The 23,823-nt window shown below is 39.6% G+C and overlaps 1 protein-coding gene across 1 annotated transcript in view; it reads left to right on the plus strand.

Moving 5' to 3' along the window:
* rngtt (RNA guanylyltransferase and 5'-phosphatase) overlaps window positions 1–23,823 on the plus strand; it is a 93,519-nt gene that overhangs the window by 22,147 nt on the left and 47,549 nt on the right. Inside the window, exons 9-11 of the mRNA XM_022769099.1 lie at window positions 4,159–4,294; window positions 8,565–8,636; window positions 16,938–17,102. Coding sequence (XP_022624820.1) covers window positions 4,159–4,294; window positions 8,565–8,636; window positions 16,938–17,102 — 373 coding nt within the window. The remainder of the gene's footprint in view (window positions 1–4,158; window positions 4,295–8,564; window positions 8,637–16,937; window positions 17,103–23,823) is intronic.

Below are 23,823 nucleotides of genomic sequence, written 5' to 3' on the forward strand. Positions count from 1 at the left end.
GTCAAAAGACTTTATATATTTATTTTTTTTAGTTTACAGCCTATTCAGGTTCACTATAATCCAACTCCTCCTCAACAGCAGCATGCCTCAGAGGACTTTACAAAGATAAGCCTCCTAACTACTCAACCAGAAAACATTATGCAATATAATTAGTGCTGAAACAATTAGTCTTGTTATCAGGTCAGTGAAGTCATTTCTCAAGCAAAAATGGCAGACATTTGCTGCTTTTCTAAACCAAATATCTCTTAAAAAAAAAAAAGAACAATTTCTTGAGCTTGGGACATTTTTGCTTACTTTCTGACATCTTGAACGTGAACTAAACAATTGATTGGTTAATTGAAAAACACAATACCCAGTTTAATTGATAATGGAAATAAACCTTGGTTGCTGACATCTTGGGCAAGTTTCTCTTCAGGTTTCCCTCCATTTAGTTTTTAGTACTTTTATGTGGCAGAGAACAGCTGTGCTTCCATTTCCTGAAGGGGAATTGGAACGAGCGTGATTGGTCACCATGTTGTTGCTCCAGGTTGTAGTTCTCATGCATCGGTGGACATGATGGGGAGACGCTCCCCGACCTCCTAGTCTTGAATTGCAATGGGCCGTGCCAGGATGTTATTTGGAGCCTCGGTTCGCGAAGAATGGCAGCTCCTCAAACCTGGAGAGTCTGTATGCGTGACTGATGGGTTAATTACAGTTCTGGGGTTACGTAGCGTATGCTGACAGTCATTGTATCCAAATGCATTTATATGAAAATTACCATTGCGTTTTGAAAATCCATATAATTTTCAGAGTAACAGAAATGCATGCAACCCAGTAAATGATAGTGTTAATAAAGCAGTTGGATAAAAATATTTCACCAGCGAATGCCTGCTGCTGCTGCTGCTGATGCTGTTACAGCTGTTACACTTGAAGCCTATTTTGGAGGATAACACAAAGGCGACAATGGTGCCTGTGTTTTTGGGTGTGGCTCATCTTTTCCGTTTTGACCAGCAGAAGGGAGGATCAAGGATCATGTCTGTTCACGGTCGCTCATTTCAAACCGCCTGCCAACTCGGTGATCAGCCGACTCCATTGATCAAACAATAAACATTTGGGGTGAACACTGTGCTCACACTCGTGCCTCTCTGGATATTATTCAGGGCTATTACATTTTGTCACCAAGCCTGTATAATTTGCTGTAATTTGATGACAGTGATTTTTCAGGTTCCATTTTATCCCCAATGGGCGGTTAAATGGAACAATTGGAAATTGTCTGGCCCTTTATGTAATGGTGACTTTTCTTCATGTGAAAACTGATAAACAAAGTGACCTAATTCAAATGACTCATCTAACATAGTTTAATTTAGCAGCAATCAAACTGAAACATCCCATTACATATTTGACTAATCTTTCTAAATTGAGCAGCTCATGCAAAGAGGGATGATTGCTTCAAATTGTAATTGGGTTTCAAATGATTTTACTATTGTCCAGATGGGGTGTTTGTATTATAACAGATAAGCTCATATGGAAAGAGAACTGTTAACAGATTAGAGGAGATTATACCAAAAAGTAGATCCGAGTTCACACTTGAAGTGTGCACTCATGTTATTGAAAGATATTCCCCCTCCACTGTAGTGTTTCTCAGAGTGCAGAGGGGAGGAATAAGCTCCAATAAAAGTCTCAAAAGTGAAGTGCTTCATGCTCCAGCAACCTGACACACCTGCGAGCGCAATGTAGAGGAAGAGCGGAGTCAAATTAATATAAACCAGATGCTGATATCATGACCTGTGCTGGTAAACTGGCCTATTTTCTACAGATATTTTAACAGTCTAACGATCACTGCCGTCAAGTTCTTGAATATCTTAGTCGAGTGCGCTCGTGGATGAAAAAGTAATTTTCCAGCATTGAACTGTCTTTGGAGTTTCTCTTTTGGTTCTACTGATCTTACTTTTACTAAAACCATAACAGGGAAATATACAAGATACGATAATCCAATAATGGCAACAAGGAGTGACTTCAAGAATGACCATACACGAAACATTTAAACAGTTGAATGCAACTGAATACTACAACTGAAACTTCAGCCTTTTGCAAAGTTCAGTTCATGTTCAGTTTTTTTTTGGTGATATTTTCAGAAACTTGTATCTTTCAATTACATTGTGTCCCCCCTAGTTACATACATCATCAAAAAATGTAGCAGAACAGTTGCGTTGGTTGGTTTTAGACTGTACATCAGTACCTAATACATGGACCACTGAGTGTATATTGTACAACTACTGCATCGTGCTGCATTAGTTTTAAAGTTTGCAAAATGGTGGCTACAGAATGTCCAGTTTCACTTCATTATTTCATTGTTGTATTCCTGCAGAGGTTGACTTTGTTGGAGACTGTGGAGGTGATTTTTTTTTTTTTCTTTAATGTTTGCTTCTAAGACTTAATCTCACCTGCAAAGGCCGGCCATGGATTAGTTGAGCTTCATGCTCATGCAAACAAATCACCCAACCACTGGTGATGTATGCAATTTGAAGATAGAGTAATCTCCTACAAGGAAAGAGTTTTTTGTGTTGATGCAAGGCAGCTATGGACTGTTATAGAATAGAGAAGAAAATTTGCTAACAATTCAGTGTGAGGAATATTTCATACACATAGCTGTACATATTTCAGGTAGCGTTTGTGAACCAAGAAACTCCTCTTTTGTATCAAAAATCCTGTAAATATGGTAATAATGGCCTGTCGTGATGTGTATATTTTGTCCAACAGTCACTCTCTCATTGGTGCTATGAAGCACTGCTTGATAAAAGGAAAAGTGGTTCCTTTGGTAATACGTTGTAATTAGCAGGTATCTTTCTTCTTTCTCAGACATGATAAAAAGCTCCTACGCCTTCACCTTTTTGTTTTACTTGAATTGAGCACAACCAATTTGCACATTAGAGATATATACACAGAGGCTTTGTTGTTTTGTTGTGCTGAGTGGAGCCCAGATCTCAAGTGTTGTTTCTCTCGCTTACAGCAGTTCGGCTTTAAAGTATGATTAAAATATTAAATCCTCCAAATAAACAAATTAAGAAAATGATAGGCAGGACTGTTAATGTGGAAGAATGAACCTTAAGCAGAGCAAAGCTTAATATATTAATAAAGTGTACTAACAGTTGATTATAACAACAAAGCATAGCAACCAAGCTGTGACTGAAAGGGAAAAAAAAATCAGGATGTTGAATCATTTATACAAAGTTTTTTTTAAATTTTTTTATATTCCATACACGATTTTGTACAGTTCAGCTAACTTACTGTAGTGGGAGACCAGCCGAATGCATGAGGCTACTGTCGAGTCGCCTCGCTATCTTGCTTCCACTTGTAATGTTGAAGAAAGCAGTCATCAGTAAAGAAGCGCATATAAAGGAGCAGCTGTGGCTCAGGAGGTGGAGCGGGTTGTCCACTAATTGGAAGGTCGGCGGTTTGATTCCTGGCTCCTCTAGTCCGCATTTAAGAGTCTCCTTCGGCAAGATTCTGAACCCCAAATTTGCCTCTGGTGTATCATTGGTGTGTGAACGTGTGTGTGTCTGTGTGGTAGAAAAGTGCTATGGGTTGGAAAAATCACTGCATGAATTTATCATTGAATATGATCAATGCAAACATTTTCCTATGTAAAACAACCCAAAAAGAAACAAAGTTGAGACTTGTAGCCTTGTAACCTCGCTCTAAAATATGACATTACACCCTTAATGAATATTCATCCAAACTTCTAGTTGATCAGAGTTTGAAAACCACATTTAAAGGACCTGAAAACATGTTTTCTCAATAAGCTCCTTAGTATGAGTGATGGGATCCGACATGAACAGACCATTTTCTGTCAATTTCTGTATTAAAGTTCTACTGCGCTAAAGTTCACAGAATAATCTTTTAAATCCTTTTTTTTTTTTTTTAAATCTGTCACTCAGCAAAAGACGTTGCCTGCTCTGTTCATCAATCTGGCTGGAGAAATATAAGATAATGAAAGGGGCCAGAGCTCAATGCCGCATCATCTTCACTAATGAATTCCTACTTGAATATAAATGTGAATGACTCACAAAACAACATCAAACCCACAGATAGCATTTTAATAACAGCGACCAGCACAAATGCAACTTGCTGCCTTGTAAGTACAACTACATAATGCTTCATCCTTCTTTCCTCCTGCAGGTACATGATGTTGATCAACGGAAAAAATGAAGTGTTCATGATCGACAGAGACAACACGATCTTCCACATAGCAAACCTAGAGTTTCCTTTCCGGAAGGATCCTCGTGTCCACTTATCAAATACTCTACTGGATGGGGTGAGTTACTGTTCTTCCTATTACTTTATTTTGAAAATGTGCCATGCAGGACTTTTCTTGAAACTTGGCTGAAAATCTTAAAAGTTGACCTGGTCCTCTCTTTACTGGAATTGCATGTTGCCTCCATCTCCAGCCTTGTAACATTCCTGTTCCTGCCCCCGCTGCTCACTCTTGCAGATAATTGACATCAGTTGCAAAAACCTTAGGTGAAAGAGGAGCATGTCTCAGTCTGACGGTAGAGAATGTCAGAGACAGCTGACGGGAAAATGATCATCCACGTCCTGGAGAAATGACTAATGAAATGTTTTACAGTCTGTGTATTGCTGTAACGCTCTGCAGTGAGATCCCCGGGTGGCGGCGGGGGTCTGTGACTTATCCTCACCCTGTAATACCAGGCTCAGACTTTTATTGGCATGTTTGTGCGCTTTAGGTCACACGGGTCCCAGCTCTCCCCAGCAGCAGGTGCCACACTCATGAGTCATCATCCCTGTCCCTAACTGAAAACATAGGCAAGGAAATGTGCTGCATGCAGTCGAGATTTGATTAGAAACATCTGGCACTGTTTGTGTTTGGTATTCCAGTCGTGGAGATAACAGATAAGTTGCCTGTCATTGGTTTTGGTTTGCTGCTGCTCTTTTAGCAGTTTTATCTAAAAAAGGTTTGTGCTTCCTCTTGGCTTAACAGTTGCTGATGGATACAGTGAATTCAGTTTCCTCACTTAGGCAGGACATCTAATTGCAGCGTATCAGCGCTGATGTGTGTTTACATTGCTACAAGCTTTGTTTTGACTCGTGTTTATTCATCTGTTGATGCTTCTGGCTCTCAGCTCAGAGTGGCTGTGCTTGGCTGTGTACGATGAGCCCTGTAGAAGCCCAGCTGTGTTGTCTGTTATCTTTCATCTATAGCCCAAAGGTGCTGGTCTTTGTCTTAACATGCTGTGTTGTACAATATTTAATGAACTTTTCATCAACTGGAAGTCCAATATTGGATGAATGTGCAGTGTAGATTGAACTCCTGGCAGTTTCCTTTGGACATATTAATGTATTCCTCTGATGCCTCTGTCTGTATAACAGTTCAGTGCACCAGATGCATTGCGCTGGCAGCCTCCTGGAATGACATCATTTCTTCTCTCCAACTCTTCCTACAGTGTTGTGTATGCCACCCATTCACCCCCTTTCCTCTCTCCACCAGACTGACTTTGGCAGTTTAGTGTTGATGTTTGGCCCCTTTGTGAGATGTAGGGATGTCACCTTACCGGAAATTTGGTCTTCTGTACCAATACCCATGAAATTCCAAGATTCTCAGCACCAAATTCGATACCACAGCAAAAACCAACAGAGGCTGTTGCACGCACACGCACACGCACACGCACACGCACACACACACACACACACACACACACACACACACAGTAGCAGTTTAAATTGCTGACAGAGCCATGGTGTGAAAATATTAATTAAAAAAGTCAGCGTTATATTTTAAGATTGAATGATGATGACGGTACTAATGCCGTGAGCACCCAGCTCACATTATGAGCTGTCGCTATGTTAGCCTAAGCAAGCTAACGTTAAAGCTAAAGCTAACGCTTTTGTGAACATTATGTGTGGAGCGTTGCTGCAACAGATGGCAGCTGTCGCAGTTTGCAAACAATAGCAGTAACATATCAGGACATGAAAATGTTGACAACGTGCTGTTAATATAAAGTTCACAACTGGAACTTTGAGCTGTCTTAGATAAGTTTGAGGCGCTTCCTCCTTTGATTTGAAATGCTCTGTGACACTGTTTGCAAACTGGCTTTTGGTCTATAACTTGTCTCTGATGATTTGCGTCAAATGCAACATATCTTCATACACCAATCTTTTTTTTTCCCCCTACAAATCATGGTGGACCTGTTCCTGCACCCGTACTTGATGCCATTCCACATGTTGCTGTTACCGTCTTCTTCTCTTAGAGTTTGATGTCAGACTAGGGTGATTGTGGGGTTATAATATTGCCCTCCTCAATCCTAGAAGAATCACATCTCCAGTATCTACCACTTCTATGATACTAACGGTACAATAGAAAAACAAGTACTGTTAAATTTTTTTAATTTTAGCATCGATTTGGTACCGGAGTATCAGTTCTTGTGACATCCCTAGTGAGATGTGAAGTAAAATCATGTTAGCCGGAAGGCCATAAGGGATACGGTGAAGCCAGAAGACAAGCAGAGACTGCAGGAGGTGACTGGTCCCTGATGGTTTGACTTGACTAACAGGTGTCTCGGACTGTCTCTATCGTTTAATTGTGGTGGTTGACTGCCATGGCCTCGGTCATCCCAGGCTTCCTCTTCAAGACAGCCCTGCTGAAAACTGTAGATTTGACATTTCCCCATAGGGATATGATCCTGCCTCAAGGATTCATCATCAGGTTTTTGTCCGCATTCAAAACGGACACATTTAGCACATAACAATATTTGCGTGGATCAGGCTTTTTTGAAAATGTAACAGGTTATGGTTAGAGCAGCTTTAAAGGAAATATTGTGTGTGTGTGTGTGTGTGTGTGTGTGTTATACTATATATATATATATATACACACACACACAGTACACTTGTAGTCCAACAAATATAGTATGTGTTTGTAATAGAAAATGTGGTTAAAAAACTTAATTATGACACCAGCTCAACAGGGTTGGCGCTTACAAAATTGAGCACAGATGGAACAGCAGTAGTCTAAATGTAACAGGTCCAGTAGAGAGAAATTACTGTCTGGGGCCACCTTGTGAAGGAAATTAAATAAAAATGGCCCATTAATCAGCAGTGCCAGGAACGCAGTCAAACATGGTGCAATATTTATGATAAGCTCATCTGGCTTGGACTCTATAGCAGAGTCCCTGGGGCCTGAGTAAACCCACTCTCAAAAACAACAACTTGATCCAGTACACTATTTAAAATGTCAACTTCCCCAAAAGAGGGCTGCAACAATGCACGACTCAAATGATCCAAAATGTTTTTGTTATTTTTTTTTCATAGTTCATTTTAAATAACACAGGTTTGAATTAATCAATCATTTGATTTTTTTTTTTAAAATATTCTGATCACCCTGCCACATTCACCTGGACCCAAGGATGAACTGGTTAGATTTTGGTGGTCAGAGGTCAAAGGTCACTGGCCTGTGACCTTTGATCACACAAAACACATTTTTGGCCTCTTGAATGTGATAGCTCAAGACTGCCTTGAGGGAATCTCTTTGATTTGGCACAAACATTCACTTGGAGTCAAGGATGAACTGATTAGAATTTGGAGGTCAAAGGTCAAGGTCACTGTGACCTTACAAAAAACGTTTTTGTCTACAACTCACAAGTTCATACGGTGATTATGACACAATTTAACACAAATGTCGAATAGGATAAAATGATGACGAAATGACATTTTATGTCCATGCGGTCAAAGGTCATCTTCATTGTGACATCATAATCTTCTGCAAAAACTCTTCTGCCCATTATGCAATGCTGTAACTCAGTAGAGAGAGACTGTGACCATATTTCCTGCTACTTGGCTGGTTTGTGGAGACATGCAGCCGCAAGGTGGTAATTCTGGTTCTAAAGCAAAGCTAAATCCTCGACTGACATCCTACCTGCTGCGCCTTTACCTGTCAGTTACAGCAGCAGAGTGCAGCCACTTAAATATTTAATGAGGGGAAAGGTAATAAATATAGTTCTCTAAATTTATGCAAGGAAAAGCATCAGAGTCGCGACGGTACTTTCACTTATAATACCAATACTTTAGCAGTGGTGACGTTTGCACGCTCATCTCAGCTGTCGCGTCATCGTGTGGTTGTGTAACAGCTCTTTCAAAACTAATCATGTGTCAGTTGGGTGTCCTGCACCAGCGCTGCACCTGACTCTCATCTTGAGGGTCTTGCATAATGGATGTGCAGTGCTATTTCTGCTTCATGTCCTTACACACACACACACACACACACACACACCCACCCCCCTCCCCAATTCCCTGCTATCCTTCCCTTTGCCACAGGCATCTCCCTCTCTGAACATACATCCCTTGAGAGTGTTCCCACCCTGACTGTCTCATCCTGCATAACTACTCTCAAACAGGCTTCATTTTTAACTTGCTGTGACTTTCAGACTACCCACATTCAGGACTTTTCTTTCTATATTTTTTTGTACATCTTCCTCAACTCCATCATAAATCTTTATCTCTTTGACTATGTGTCTCTTTGTCTCTTTTTTTCTCCACACCTTCTCCTGACACGACTCCTGTCTTTATCTCTGCAGGAGATGATCATCGACAAGGTGAATGGTCAGCCTGTCCCCCGCTATTTGATATACGACATCATCAAATTCAATGTGAGTACCCCCAGCCATTTAAAAATGTGTTGTCTGTTCTATCACCTGTCACTCCTGAAGATGTGCCAGATCAAGATCTCAGACACAATAAACAAACAGCAAATCGGGTCTATCAGCAGGTCCCTCTGCCTTTTGCTTTTTACTTACGGTCTATCAAGGTTCAACAGAGAAAAATTGTCATTTTGTGGTCGTAGTCTTTCAGCAGTTGGTTGCATATAATCAGAGCAAGGTGCTGGGCTGTGCTTCTGGGGGAAAGAAAAAAGTGCACGCAAGCATGAACGTGGATTGGGATTTGATAATCCTCAAACATGAAAAATCAAGTTCCCGGTTGGGTTCCTTCAAGGCCGCACGGTAGCAGCCAGCAGAACGGTGTTCATCCAGGCTCTGCAGTATTTGCACAGGAATGGTGGTGCTTTGTCAGTCTGCATGCTGGAGGGGAAGAGCATGACTTTGCCTGACCCCACACCTTGTCACACACTGGGATTTACTATAGCCTGACCTTAACCACAACACGGGGCTGAACTGCATGTGAGCCATACTGAATATTTATGAACTAAGTTTTTGCACTTGTGGCTACCTTTTTTTCTTTTGATAATCTCTTAGAACTTAACATTCATTCGTCGGAGTCAATATATTGGGTTGATGTGAACCTTATAATCAGTCCATTACTGTGCATTATAGTTTGACCACAGTAATTGCCCTCGTGCATCTGTGTGTGTAAAATGTTCTCTCTTATATGTGTAAGAGCATATTTCTCCTCTTACATTATTTTGACTCTCTCTCTATTTTTCTGGGAACAGCCCGAGGACAACATTACAAGGCTGTTAACTGTTAACACTCGTCCGAACTGTATATTAATTCATCCCGTGCTGCTAATGGCAGGCAGACACAGCGACAAATGAGTTTGCCCCCTAGCAAGCCTCCACTCTCCTTTTTATAAAAACTTGATGAATACCTCGGGATGAAGCGGGAGGGGGGGGGGGGGGGGGGGGGGGGGGGGGGGGGTTACTTTGGCCATTATGTTTGTGTGTCACATCCTTTTCTCCAGCGATCAGAGGACCACACAAGCAAGCGGCTCGATAAAGGCTCCAGTGGTGAGGGGAACGCCTTTGTAAGATGGTGCAGAGGTTAGCAGCTCCACATGGCTCCCAGTGAGCCATCACTAAAGCGCTGTTGTATTGATCCTTGCTGGCCATTATTAGCCTCTTCCATTATCCGTGGTGGGCCGCTCCCTGGCACCGAAGTTCCATCCTGAGACGGAGGATGGAAATGCAGCAGGAGGGAGTAGACACCACCTGCTAGGCCCATGGACTAACGTGACATCTTCCTTGTTTGTAAAGTTGGGCGAAACACAATAGTGGTATGTTTGGGATTAAAGTGTAATGAGAAGTGTGTGTCCTCGCTCTGCAATGGGTAATTTAGCTGTACGTGAAGGGTCAGACTTTACTTAGTTCTGTGGCTTTTGATGAATATAAATGAGTTATGTCAAGACAGTTATTAGTCATCCTACAGCGAGTTTTTATATCAGCGTGCTGAGGTGTACAGCATCTCTCCAAGCATGTAACTGATTGACTCTGACTGTCACCCTGAGACATGGAGGGACATTTCTATTTCTGCTCTCCCTTCAAAGTGTTAAAAATGGCATTTTTGTTTTCCTGAAAAGTTGTTGGTGCTTGTCAGTCACTGTCAGCTCCCCCACTGTGGGGGAACTGACGAGATGTGATGAAAACACAACAACAATTACATATGTCCTTAATTTTCAAGTTCCCGTAGAAAGCTGTTATCTTGGAATAATAAAACTGTGGAGGTTTGAGTTTGACATCACCGTCTACTGACACTTTGATTGACCTTATCTTTCATCTTGCCAAAATAATCTCGCTTTAGGTGCAGAATTAGACAAGATAATTGGCCCAATCAGATTAATAGCCGAGCACGAAGGAGTGCTCATAAAATTCACAGCAGAAACCATTATCTGTGAAGGGATGGACTGTTTTACCTACGTCAGCTCCATTTACTTCTGCTTGAGGAGATGGTTTGCAGGTACAATCTGTAGCTCTGCAGGACTTTCCACCCTAAGAATAGTCACTGGGCCGCATCACTCCTCTCGAACCAAACGGCAGCATCACTCTAATGATGCTGTTGCTCCTCTGCGGTCACACACCAGCAGTTTGCTGTTATCCCTTACCTAACCTTTTGAAGTTTGTGCTCCTGCAGTACATAAACTACTCTACTCTACCCCTATGGTGGTAGTGACTTTTACTTGAGCAGATAAAAGGAGGATGTATAGAGTGGATTAACACTAGTCCTGGTGCTGAGGTTTTGAGATTTTTCCTCTAGCAGTGGCTAACAGTGACTTTACAGTTCACCTCAGTCACGTTAATTTACTCATAAATCACAATCACTGGTGGGACTTTCATCTGCATTTTGCCTGTGACGATGACATCAGTCTCCTCCTTCATTTCCATGTTGAGCATGTGGTTGAACATGTGGACATCGATTAAGGAAATAATTGGTTATTATGGGAATAATTATAGTAAAAATGTAGCTGTGGAGGCAGTAATGCTCTCCGTTTCAGAACCAAATAGCTTGAAAATTCACTGCAGGACTCTGTTGAATACTAATTTACTTGGTTATCTACTGGGAACCCCTACCACTTCCACTGCCTTTTATTTAGCACAGTTCACCCAAAGCATGTTATTCCCTTTTCCCACATTGCTTTACTTGGTTAATGATATGAGGATAATAAATTATTTGAAATAAAAATAGTCATGAATCTAAATTTTTGTAGTAGAAAACAGCGATCAGACAGGTCTTTGCAATTTTTTTTTTTTTTAATGCTGTCTCGCTTTAAAGTGACTCATAGAGGAGCAGGAACAGTAGGCCTCAGGGCTGTAACAGTATAACTAGGGAGATTATCGTCATAAATTGTTACCTACGACCTGTCAGTCTACATTTATACTTTAGTCACCCAAAGACAGAGATGGATCTCCAGCTCTTAAGATGGTGAAATAAAGTTGTAGGAACTGGAGGCTCCTCTGTGGGTAAGGTTGCTCACATTATTTGGAATTTGAATGTAAAACCTGAATATCCTGGAAACGTTTTTTATTAATTGTCTTTGGAAAATGTGTTCATGTATTGATCTGACTAAACACCACTGGAAAAATATGGAGAAATTCTTAAATTGAATGCATTTCCCATCCAAATCACAATATAAACGGCATGCTAGCAATAACTGATGGATTAAAAAAAAAAAGGCTGCTTCTGATATTTGTTGAAAATATTGCTTGTGGTTCTGTGATGCAGACAGATAAGCAGAATGTGTGGCTATAAACAGTTTTAGGCCAAAACAGCTTAAAAGCCTCAAATGTTTTTGTTAGAAATATCCCCAGGGAAGCTGCACATTAAGCTTCTGTTGACTGGTCCCAACACTGATTTTGTCACCAGTGTATAATGCCATTTATCCCAAATTATCCAAGATAGTCACAAAGCTTTCAACAGTATTCCCAGTGCTGCTACTGTTGTTGCTGTGTTCTTGAGTTTCGTCCTTCAGCCTCTCCAGCTTCTGATCCTGCGGCTCTCGGTTGTTAAACATTTAGTCTGTGTTTATATATAGATTCTTTATGCACTCTGTTCATTTTCCCTCAAAGGGGGTTATGTGATGCACTGAACTGTATCTTGTTTGAATAAGTGCAATCTTTTTGGTTTATGTCATGTTTTATTTGATAATATTTAAGGTATATAAACTCCATCCATTTGTTGTTACTGATCGCAGGTTGCTTTAAATCCACAAGTGACTAATGTTCAATTCACTGAATTGAAGGATGTATTTCTCTCCTAAACTAACTGAGGTGTTTAGGGCTGTAACTATGTTTCATTATCAATCAATTTGCTTAATTATATTTTTGATTAAGTGTTTGTTTTGCTTTAAAATGTCATGAAACGGTAGGAAATGCCCGTTACTAAAGCCCACGTTGAAATACTGAAATTGCTTGTTATTTTCCACCAACAATCCAAAACCTAAAGATAAGCAAATATTTACACTTGTGAACCTGGAACCAGTAAATGTTTGACATTTTAGCTTAAAAATTAGGGCTGCAGCTATCGAATATTTCCATCATCAATTAATATTCTTGATGAATCGATCGATCAGTTTGTCTGTAAGACATCAAAAAACTGTTTTGTTAAATTTCAGATTTGCAGAACATCTGTAGTATTTTGAGGGTACTCTCTAAAGGCACAACCTGTCAGAGCTGATCAAAGTTCTTTAAAGACTGAAATTGGCTATTTATTACTGTTTTGTGACAAAAATTGTGTACAAAACCTACGGTAATGACAGTTAAGTGAATGTAGAGCGGCACCAGCAAATAAATGGCACAAGTTTGAGTTTACGGTATTCACAGAGGCACCTGGAACCACTGCAAAAAAAAAAAAAAAAAACTCAGGGTGATTTCACGGATATAATTGGTCTTAATTCCCTGTAACGTTGGATTAACAAGATTCATATCTGCTGTGTTTTCCTGTGGAACAGGCATGGGGACAGCACATGCCTTGAATCATCCACGCTTACATCTTGTTCTGTCCTGATGACACAGCTGACAGATGGTGCAGAGTGTGTGGGACATGATACCAGCTGTTGCTCCAGGAGAATGCAGCGTGGTTTCTGAAGTCCCCGTAAAAGAAAAACAAGTCCTCGAAGTAATGATTAAATAGTAGCTGAAACTTTAGTTTGCCCATGACCTAATTTGTAGTTGATAAATTGCCCTTATAGAGTTGTTAGGGCTGCATTACATAAGTCAGACAGACTCACAGAGACACAGTCATAGTGTATTGCTCCATTATTAAGTTATTAGCAAACAGTCGCCAACATCCAGCAGACACAGTGCAACATGGGGATCACAATAGAGTCATAAAAGATCACCAATATTTATTTTTCCACTGTTTTGAACCACTAACTATGTAAGGCGTTTGACAATACATTTTTGTAGGTCTGTAATTAACGTTTATTTTCATTTTCAATTGTTTTTCTAATGGTTTTCTTGATTAATCAACAATCTTTTTTTTTTTGTGTGAAAACAATGTCAAAGTAGGTGAAAACTGCCCTCAGAGCCTCAGTTTATCATCCAAAACCCAAAGATTTTCAATTTACACTCATGTAAAATAGAGAAAAACAGCAAATCAACAGATTTGATCATCTAACCAGAAAACATTTAGCATGTGTGCTTTTAAAATGACCTAAAAGTTCAATTGTTTATCAAAATACTTACTAAATTAATTTCCTTCAGATTGCCTAATTGTTTCATCCATAAATTTTACAATGGTCAGATGGGTTAAGATGCAGGAGCAGCCCTGGATTCACAACAACTACATGTCGTCTTAATTGTGTAACAAGGATAGTAGTTGCAGTTGGTTTCCAAACAGCATTTGATATTTTCCCTGATTTAAAGACTCATGATTGGTGTGAATTTTAAAATAGTCATATCTTCTAATTAAAAGCAAAACTCATCCTTCACACCATATTGAAACAGTCATGATTGTGTTTTTGTTGTTGTATGGTTGTATATGGAAAGTAATTGTTTGAGGGTGTATCCATAAGGTTTTTTTATTGTACTTGCTCATATAAGACTACGTGCTTAAAAGAATACTCTGATATTCTTTTCTTTTTTGCTGAATATCTGTATGACTCACAAGACAGTGCAGTCTTATAATTGCATCTAATCTTAACTAATTATTGGTCATCCACCTCCTCATTCACTTTGAACAAAAATCTTTTTCCTGCCCCCATCTCCAGTAATTCCTCAGAAAGCTCTAGAGAAGTGGCCTTTACCAAACAGTAGCGACGCAGAATACAAATGCCCCCAAGTTGCACCTTCCTGCTCAATGCCTCTCGATAGAGATCAGGAAATATTGATCCATAACCCGCTGGTTGAAGGAGCAATAAAGGTGGAAATGTTTCACCCTATATTTTTGAGCCTTATTTTATTTCAGCATTTGAAAGGAGTAAAAACAACACACAATAATGAACAAAAAGTTTAGACGAAAAAATGTTGGAATTTGCCAAGACAAGCTGACAAAGCTTCGTCTGGTTCCTCTTCCAGTTTAAGCCACACAGCTGTGAAGACAGGTTTACAGTGAAGCTGCAACAGTTACTCATTGATTAATTTGTGTTAGTCATTTTTTTTTTAAAACCAATCCAAAACATTTGCCGGTTCCAGCTTCTCAAATGTGAGAATTTGATGCTTTTCTCTGTCTTCTATGACAAGTAAACTGAATATCTTTGTGTTGGACATTTGAAGACATCACCATGGTCTGAGGGAAAATATAACAGGCATTTTTTACTATTTTCTGACAGTTTATAACCAAAATGATCAATCGGTAAAATAATTGGCAGATTAATTTAAGGGCCTTAAAGCTTCCCATAGACTGAGGAATCACTTTCTCATGTTTTTATGCTGTTTTCCCCCCGTCCTTTTGTAATAGAATATTAGAGTCAAAGTCTATATTCATACCATTGAAGTTTTTCTTTGTAACCACACTGATCAGAGTAGAGAAACGTATGAAACTGCTTCTTTTCTCTCTCTCTCTCTCTCTCTCTCTCTCTCTCTCTCTCTCTCTCTCTCTGCAATAAAGAAATGTCAACTTCTTTGCAGAGTTTGAGCTGCTTTTTTCTCTCTGATAACTTGTGAGAAATATTAAATGTCAAATTGTTGTCATACATTTAGTCCATCTGGCAGATTTTCAGAACTCACTTTTTTTTTTTCTTCTTCTTCTTCTGTCAGTGATTTTCTTTTTTTGTGCTGACAAAAGTGGAATCTGTGAGTCATTATGTTTAATAACTTTGTCAACTGAGCAGCGGAGATATGTGGTGGTATGACCGTGCTGTACCAGGGTGGTTTCATCACCACTCCTCTGCACCATTTAACACTTTAAAGTAGTCATACAGTCATGTTTGGCTGTGTTACTTGGCTGCTCTAATTTTCTTCTAAGCGTCTTTATTAATAGCCTGGGGCAGGAACTCAAGTAGTGTTGTGTTTTTGCTCTGCTGCAGTCGCAGTGCTCTACCAGATGGTTTTGGCGGCACCTCTGCTCTACCTTAGTGGCCCTGTCTGTTTGAGATGCAGTGATGGCTGAGGTCACTGTGTTCATCTGTGTAGAACAACTGTGTGTGGTTGGCCAATGGGGTGGGGGTGGGGTGGGGTGGGGTGGGGGGTAACAAAGAAAAACTGATTCCACTGTACTGTGTACTTTTGGTGTTGATATTCCCATGAGCTCAACTGATGTCAAGGTCTTATTGTCCATGGCTTACTGTACTGCTCACCTGTGGTGTATAAAAGTGAGAGCTACAGGCAGACACTAGATGTTACTGTGGATGTCAAGCTTTTATCGTGCTAGTTAGGGCAGCAGCAAAAAATAGTTTGGATCCTCCATTAATAATCTGTTGATTATTTTTGACTAATTGATTAATTGTTTGGTCCATACAGTACAGTAAATAGTTAAAAACATTAAAGTCCACAATTTCCCAAAGCCCAAGATGACGTTCACAGATCTCATCAGTACCGTATTGTATCAAAACCTGTATACAATAGAGGTAAAATGAAAATAAATAAATAAATAAATAAAGGCATTTTTCGGTTGGTATGCATTTACTGTTATCTAAAAAAATTATTGTGTTTAAGTAATTATCAAAATACACTCCACTTTTTTAGGTACACCTGTATAGTCTAATGCAATCCAACACAACAGTTCTGCCATTAAGTCTTTTATCATACCTATAATTTTCAGTTTTTGTTGAAACATTCAAATAGATATCCGTTCAATTATATGGAGGACAAGAAAATCGTAGTAGTAGTCCAGTACAAAACTTTCTTTATCTATGGCCTCATTAAAAAGACTAGAGCTGTAAACAACAGTTGTTTTCATTATGGATTAATCTGCCGATTACTTTCTTTGGTGTAGATGTCTATTCGTCTACTTTTGAAGATGCCAGTCTTCTTCAGACTCACAAAAGTGTTAGTCCTCTACCATACAACAAGTTAGATTCACAGTGTTGCCATGGCAGTGAATTGGCAACTCATTAATCTGCCAAAAGAGATTTATTTTAGTATGTATGTTGGATATATGCTAACAGTTTAATATTGAAGAAAGACCCTTCTCGAGACTATTATTTTTATTTTTACTGTATTAATATTGATAACGACGACCTTTCCTTTAGCAAACTGTGCATGTAATTTTCATACATGCATGTCTAAATGAGTATCATTCCCAGGGTATATTAAGAAATGAGTTTGTTTCTTTGTGTTTCAGGGACAGCCTGTTGGCCAGTGTGATTTCAATATCCGGCTGTTATGCATAGAAAAGGAGATCATTTCTCCCCGGATGGAGAAAATGAAGACTGGACAAATTGACAAAACCAAGGAGCCCTTCAGTGTCCGGCATAAACCCTTCTTCGACATTCATGCATCACGAAAGGTAATGTGAACAAAGGCTTTTTTCCCTTTCCAACCTGCTTTTCTTTCTCTCCATTTCTTCCACTGGTGTGACCCAGTCGAAATCCATTCCTGATTTTCACAAACATATATACAAATATAGATCCAAAAATTGTAAATATTGTTTCTATAAATGAAATTCGTGGGTTAGTAATGTCCCAGTTACCTCCCTGGAACATTTGTTTTCTAGGGCAACAGTTCTTTGTAGAGTCTTCCAAGGCAGATTCGTCCCAGGTGGTGGGCTAGAGCAAGAGCAATTGAAAGATGCTTGTGCTGGCATCTTGTGTAAGGTGCAGTCTTGCCCAGATTAGGGAAACAGGCCTCCTCCTGGAGTCAAGCCTAAGGCAGGGCAAAAGGAAGCGAGTGCCTGGTAGCTGGGCCTCTATCTATGGTTGCCACCATGCAACATAAAGTTGGAAGGCAAAAGCAGGGGCCTTAACGCTCTGACCCCTGCCCTTGAAAACTGGTCCGCAAGTTGGCTCCTGACATTTTTTTAAACCTCTGATTCAGGAGAGGGCAAGGGGCACTTGCCTGTGAAGGAATGGACCAGATCTTTACTCTTGGGAAAAGTACTGGAGGGACATTTGGAGTTCATCCAGCCATTCTCTAAATGTATTGTGACTCTTAAGACCATGTCCCAGATGTGTTCTGGGGATGTAGAAATTGTAAAAATCTGCTGTGTCTGAGTTCTTATAATCTCTTATAATATCAAATACATTTGTGGTGGACTTTGGACTCCACCAAGGTTGAGCCTTGTCCCCGATTCTGATTTTCATGTCGTCCCTTTTCAATGCAGTACCTTTTCCAAGGAACCTTTTTAGGAACTGAGGACCTTTACTTTTATTTTGATCAGGCTCTAAATGTCGGTCCTGGTCCCCAAAAAGTCCAGGCTTTGTGTTTAACACTCCTGGTAGCCTAGGAACTGTACTGGTGTAGTTTGTAGTACTGGGTATCATTGATTGGTCAAACTCATACATTGTGCTTTGACCATGAATCTCTGCTGCCAGCGCCTTTGTGTGTATTATGCTTCAATTGACAGCGAATGCCTTCCCACGCCTTTGTCCGTCTGTGTGAATACACTGTGAACTATAAGTAGGTTCATGTGAATAAATGACAGTGGAGTAAAGCACTACAATACACTGCTGCTGCAAGTCATTATTGCATGAGCTGGTAGGTATAGGAAAGGACATGATTTGATAGATTTTATCTTTGCTGTAATTTGTTCTATAATACCAAGAACAAAGTGCATTTTTGATAATTCTATCCCTTTTTCTTGACTACTCTAGTTGAGATGGGTATATTTTTTGCAATCCTGTTGTAGTTTCTGTGCTGTTCACAGTCTGAAGACAGCAGAGCTTTTATTCTCTGAATAACTGTTAAGCCCTCCTATTAGGCCTGCACTTGTGCCCTAATGTCAGGTCTGTGGGAGGTCGGAGTCAAATTAATTTGATGTTCTGCTCGGGCCAAGATCAGTCGGAAATCTCGGCACTGCACATTCACAAATGATCAAAGTACATGGAGGGGGTGAAGCTTTGGACAGTTCTTGTGTTTTTGTCACACGTCTTCTTCTGCCAACACTGATATCTTGGTGTTTTTGTGTTTTGTAAAATTCTTGGTATGAATGGTTGGGTTATCTCTGATCTAACCCTGTGCTACCCATTCCTCTAAGAACCTTCATGAAAGATCCTCCTCCACCCCCCCACCGCCACCCCCCACCCTCAACCTTTGGGCTTCATGTTGATGATACTCTAGCAATGAAGTCACTGGAACTATGTCTGGTTTCTGACTGCTCTATTGTGTTGTACGGTGGCCATCTGCTCCCCATACAGTCATATCTCTGTTGTACGGGACATTAAAAGAGGAAAACTGGAATCTGGCTCATTAATTCATGGCAGCACAACCCTCCACTGCATGGCATATCGACCAGAGATTCCTTTTGGGGATATTTCAGTCACAGGCCGGAGTTGTATGACGGCTTTTGTCTGTTGCTAGGCTGCTGTTTTTCATCTCTGACACTTAGACATTCATGCCGCCATTTCCCCACCATTTTGGATCATTCATTCTCTTGAGCTTCCTCCACTTGTCCAATTATCTTACAAAGGTCCCTTTTTGTATTACAGAATTTGTACATTGGAACAACCAGATAATTTATTTTCGGAATTTCCCTCAATTTAATAAAACTTGAGCTCAGTCGGTGGTGCCTGTTCTACAGTTAATTGCGTGTACCATGTGTTTTGTCCCTAGGTTGCAATAATACTTGGTTTATCTTTCTAGATTGTACTTCAATCTAACTGGTTGATTTCTTGGCATGAGCCAGGCCATTCACGTACTGTTGCTACAGCACCTGCAGAAAATTATGGAAGATTCAAAATGCCTACATAAAAACAAATCAACCAAAGAAATAAAGTGAAATGCAAAACTAATTATTTTATGCATTTCCTTTTTATGCTTGCATTCGCTGTGACAATGAAATGAAAAACATACAGTATATTAAAAAGATAAATATTTACCTTCTTGTCTTTTAATAAGTAGATTTTACATGCCAGGTTTACATCAAATCTCCACACAAAAAAACTAAGGGAAGAGGTATATTACATTTCAATGTTTTTCCAGCAGAGGACTGCATAGACCTGCCAAAACTAAATGCAAAGTAGGTGTCATTAGTTTTTATGAGGAGGTGTAGAGATGTAAGGGATCTTTTTTTTTTTTGTTTTGTTTTTTTTTGTTATTTTGGAGATGCATCATTAATACCAAAATGAAAACTGACAAGTCACAGCTTGGGGGCATAAACCTTGTGAAGCTTATCATGGCTGAAACAAGCTGATGGCAGCCATGACAGATTGCCCTTCACATTGAAATTTCTTGGGGGATTCCTGCTACTGTGTGGAAAACTGCCTGTGCCATTATTTTTGGTTTCTATTTATATATTTAAAACAGATCTCAGATTTCAATTATGTTCAGGTCAGGGGACTGTGAGAGCCAGGCTCATTTTTTTTTTTTTTTTTTTAAATATATAAGATGTATTTACTACTTTTCATTACAAAAATCCCAAAATATATCATTTCTCCAAGGGGTTCCTAAATTTTTGCATACAACTGTACTTTGTAATGTAATTTTGACACAGTAAATGCATACATAAAAAGGAAATGCACATAACGATGTACTTTTTTTTTTTTACTTTCTTTCCTTGTTTTATCTATTTTTATTTAGGCATTTTGAATCTTCCATAGTAATATCCAAGATACCCATAGTATCAAAATCCAATCATAGCCTGATGTCCTTGGCAACTCCCAGCCTCATTGCAATATATCACAGTAATACTTTTCATGAAATCCTATTATCCAATTTTATTGTGTCTTTGTCCACGGTGTGCTAAAAATGATGTGATTTTTAGTCCTAGGCTTTAAAACCATAATAGTATAGAAAAAAAGAGGGGGATGTGAATGAGTTCTGTACCTACAAGTCCTGCACATGCAGATCTGCACACCCAATTCTAATGCTGCTCACGTTTCCCTTTTTTGTTATTGGCAAACCTTTACTGGCTGTCAAATAAGCTCTTGTATCAACTTACCAATGTGTGCCAACAAGGGAATTAAGTTTGTTTTCTCAGTGTAGTGCACTTGTATAATAGTTTTAATAGGATCTGGGGCTTGTGGATACTGCACATTAGATATACACAGCAAGAAAAGGTTTAGCAATCTCAAATACATATAGATGAAGTTTCTCTCTGACGGTGATGTACACTGGTAAGTTAGCCAGAGAGTGTATTTGGCAGATCTGCATATTCCTTTCAGGGACTTAGGAATCAAGTCAAGACTGGGATTTCTGGTAATTTTCTTGCTCGCTGAAGACAACAGTACTGGCAATTTCCACGGAGAATCTGTGTGAGGTAGAAATTCATTTATTCGTCGCTAGGATTATAGGAATGAGTGTTAGAGTTTGAAATTTGCAATTTCCACAGAAAGTGGGCTTAACAAGTCAAAAAACTCAAAGTGAAACTTTTTTTTTTTTATGTTTCATGTTTTTATTCCAGGATTTGCAAACCTCATTTAATTGTAAAATTGGCCTTTTTAAGCCACATTTATTTATTGATCTTGATGATGAATCCTCAGGACTGAAACTCAGTAAAATGATTAATTTAATATGATAAGTTTGATTAAATGTATTTAATTCACCTGGGCACTGCACTCAATGCAATTATATGTAGAGCTTCAACAAGAATTTATTAGCTGCTGTCAACTTGTCTTCATTTACACAATATTGTCTTGATTAAATATGTTTTTTCCACCTGAATATATCCCTTGATGTTACAGCCACAAAACATTTTGTTCCATTTTACATTTGTCCAACTAAAATCATCATCATTCTCCAAAACAGGAGACATTTTAAATAGGAGTAATTATTTTTTTCAGTTCTGGAAAATATAACATTAAGTAATGTAAGGCCTGTTCGAATAAGCCCAACATTTGCAGAATATACGCTTATTAAATAGCATATCCAGATTTACAAACTGGTAACATGGAAATTGCAAAAGGAAATTAGATGGTGTTAATTTGTCTTTGTCCTTCCTAGAATATCTAATATCCTTTGCTCGTTTATCATATCTGTTAATAGATTAGGGCCTAAGATGAATAAAGTTTCCCCTCGTGAGATTGATATCTCGACCCCCAGGGCATCACCCGGCTACCCCCAAGGGACCGGATAGCGGTGGTGCTGTGGGGGGTGGAAGGGGGACTTTTCTTACCTGAGAGAAGATTTCAGGTTGAAATACCCTTTTTGAGATTGCATTTGAATAGAGACCTGAAAGTAGTTATCTGGATACTTTGTTGAGATTGCAATCTTTTCATGGAGCTCAAACCTAATCACAGCGGGTGAGATAAAGGTATAGCGTTTGTACTGAATACTAAACAGCCAAGAGAATTGACTTCCTTGTGAATGTAAATAGTGAAGTGAATAGATTTCAGGGCCAATGCGCTATGAAATCACAGTCGTTGATATGCATTATAACACTTATTTTGTTGGGTGATCTGTTCTTATCTTGCACTGTGGAGGACGACTTTGCTGCTGCAATTTCCTCACATGAATATGACTTTGAAATTGGATCCCAAGTAGTCAAATGTCCTATCTATCTATCAAATATCTTTTTTTTTTTTTATTTTGACTGCTGCTGTGGACCTCACGCAATCAAATGAAAGTAACTAATTCATGGTTTCATCAGTAAACTGTCCAGTGCCCTGTTTTATGCGGTTGTATTTTGTGGTAACAGCATTACTGCCAATGATAGAGACAGGATTAACGAGTTTATTAAAAAAGCTGCTGCTATAATTGGTTTGAGTGCTGACTCGTTTGAGAGAGTTTTGGAGGAGAGTTTAGCACATACTTGAGTTTGAAGGTTAACCGCTGTGTGGTGTTTTTCACAATCTAAAAAAAACTGTGGTAAGTGAAGGAGCCGAGACATTCAAGACATCCCTCTCCCCAGCAAGATTTTCCAGCTCCTCCCGAGTGATCCCGAGGTATTCCCAGACCAGATGGGATATGTAATCCCACTGGCGATTTCTTGGTCTGTCCCCGGGTCTCCTTCCAGTTAGACCTGTCTGGAAAACCTCCAAAGCAAGGTGCCCATGAGGTATTCTAATCAGCTGCCTGAACCACCTCAACTGGCTCTTGTGCAATATCTAGACATTTTCTGATTTCAATTTTCCCATTGTGTGTTTCTGGCTAATGCTCAATGCAATGTCAAGATTCTGGTTTGGTAAAAGCTTATTAAGAGACATTATCTACATCAAAGTCTCAGGCTTGTTGTTAGTTTCTGGATAAGTTTTAACCTACACAATGAAACACACAAACAAAAGTGATTGCTCATGTGTAGCAGGCAAAACTCTTGATCCCAGACAGTGTTGACTATCTGCAGCCAAAAGCATAAGTCTGATGACGAGACTCTTTATCTTCTCCTGACTCTGGGTTCGGTCATCTGTAACGGTCCTTGATTCTATGTAAGTATCCTCCTCTTGACGTTATACCCAGACCCATGATGAGTCAGGGTCCTGCTTTTCCCATTGAAGCAAATTTGCAGTGGTCTGGTTAGAAAAAAAAAAAAAACTCCTCCTGAACAGCATGTCTCATTAACTGAGTGCTGTCAGTCTGCAGGTTCCTTGTTGCACTGACCTCACACCTCTGTCAGCTGTCAAGACTCCAGCTGTTGAAGATGGAAAAGCAAGACCCCTGGTCTCCATTGGCTCCGTCTCTGCTACGTGGGTGTTTTTCACAAAGTAAAAATCCAGCGTTGTTTTTGGGCTGAGCTTCATATCTGAGTTAGTTTGTGTTTTTTCCTCTCCAGGTGTATCAACTCAAATACAATTTAAGATGTAGATGGTGTTTTGAGTTTGAGCTGTCTGTGTTTCAGTCAGTTCACAATGTTGTTATGAGCCTTTTGTGGATAATTGCTGAACCAATGAAGTAAAATCAGCCTGACTGGCCTGTAAACCTACTGTATTTTTTTTTGTTCTTTTTAACAGAAAGAATGTGGGATCTTTTGGCATAGACAGTTAATATCTCACAGCCTAACTGCATGTCCCACTTAATTTATGAAATACACAATGCAATAAAGCATTCATCAGCCTGCACCTGTGGCCTCCGCCATCCTCCACGGTTAAGTTCAGAAATAAGCTGTACTATATCACCTGCATCATATCTATCTCTCTCTC

This window comes from Seriola dumerili, unplaced genomic scaffold (genome assembly GCF_002260705.1).
Source record: "Seriola dumerili isolate Sdu_G_001 unplaced genomic scaffold, Sdu_1.0 BDQW01000025.1, whole genome shotgun sequence".
In the NCBI taxonomy this organism is placed as follows: Eukaryota; Metazoa; Chordata; class Actinopteri; order Carangiformes; family Carangidae; genus Seriola; species Seriola dumerili.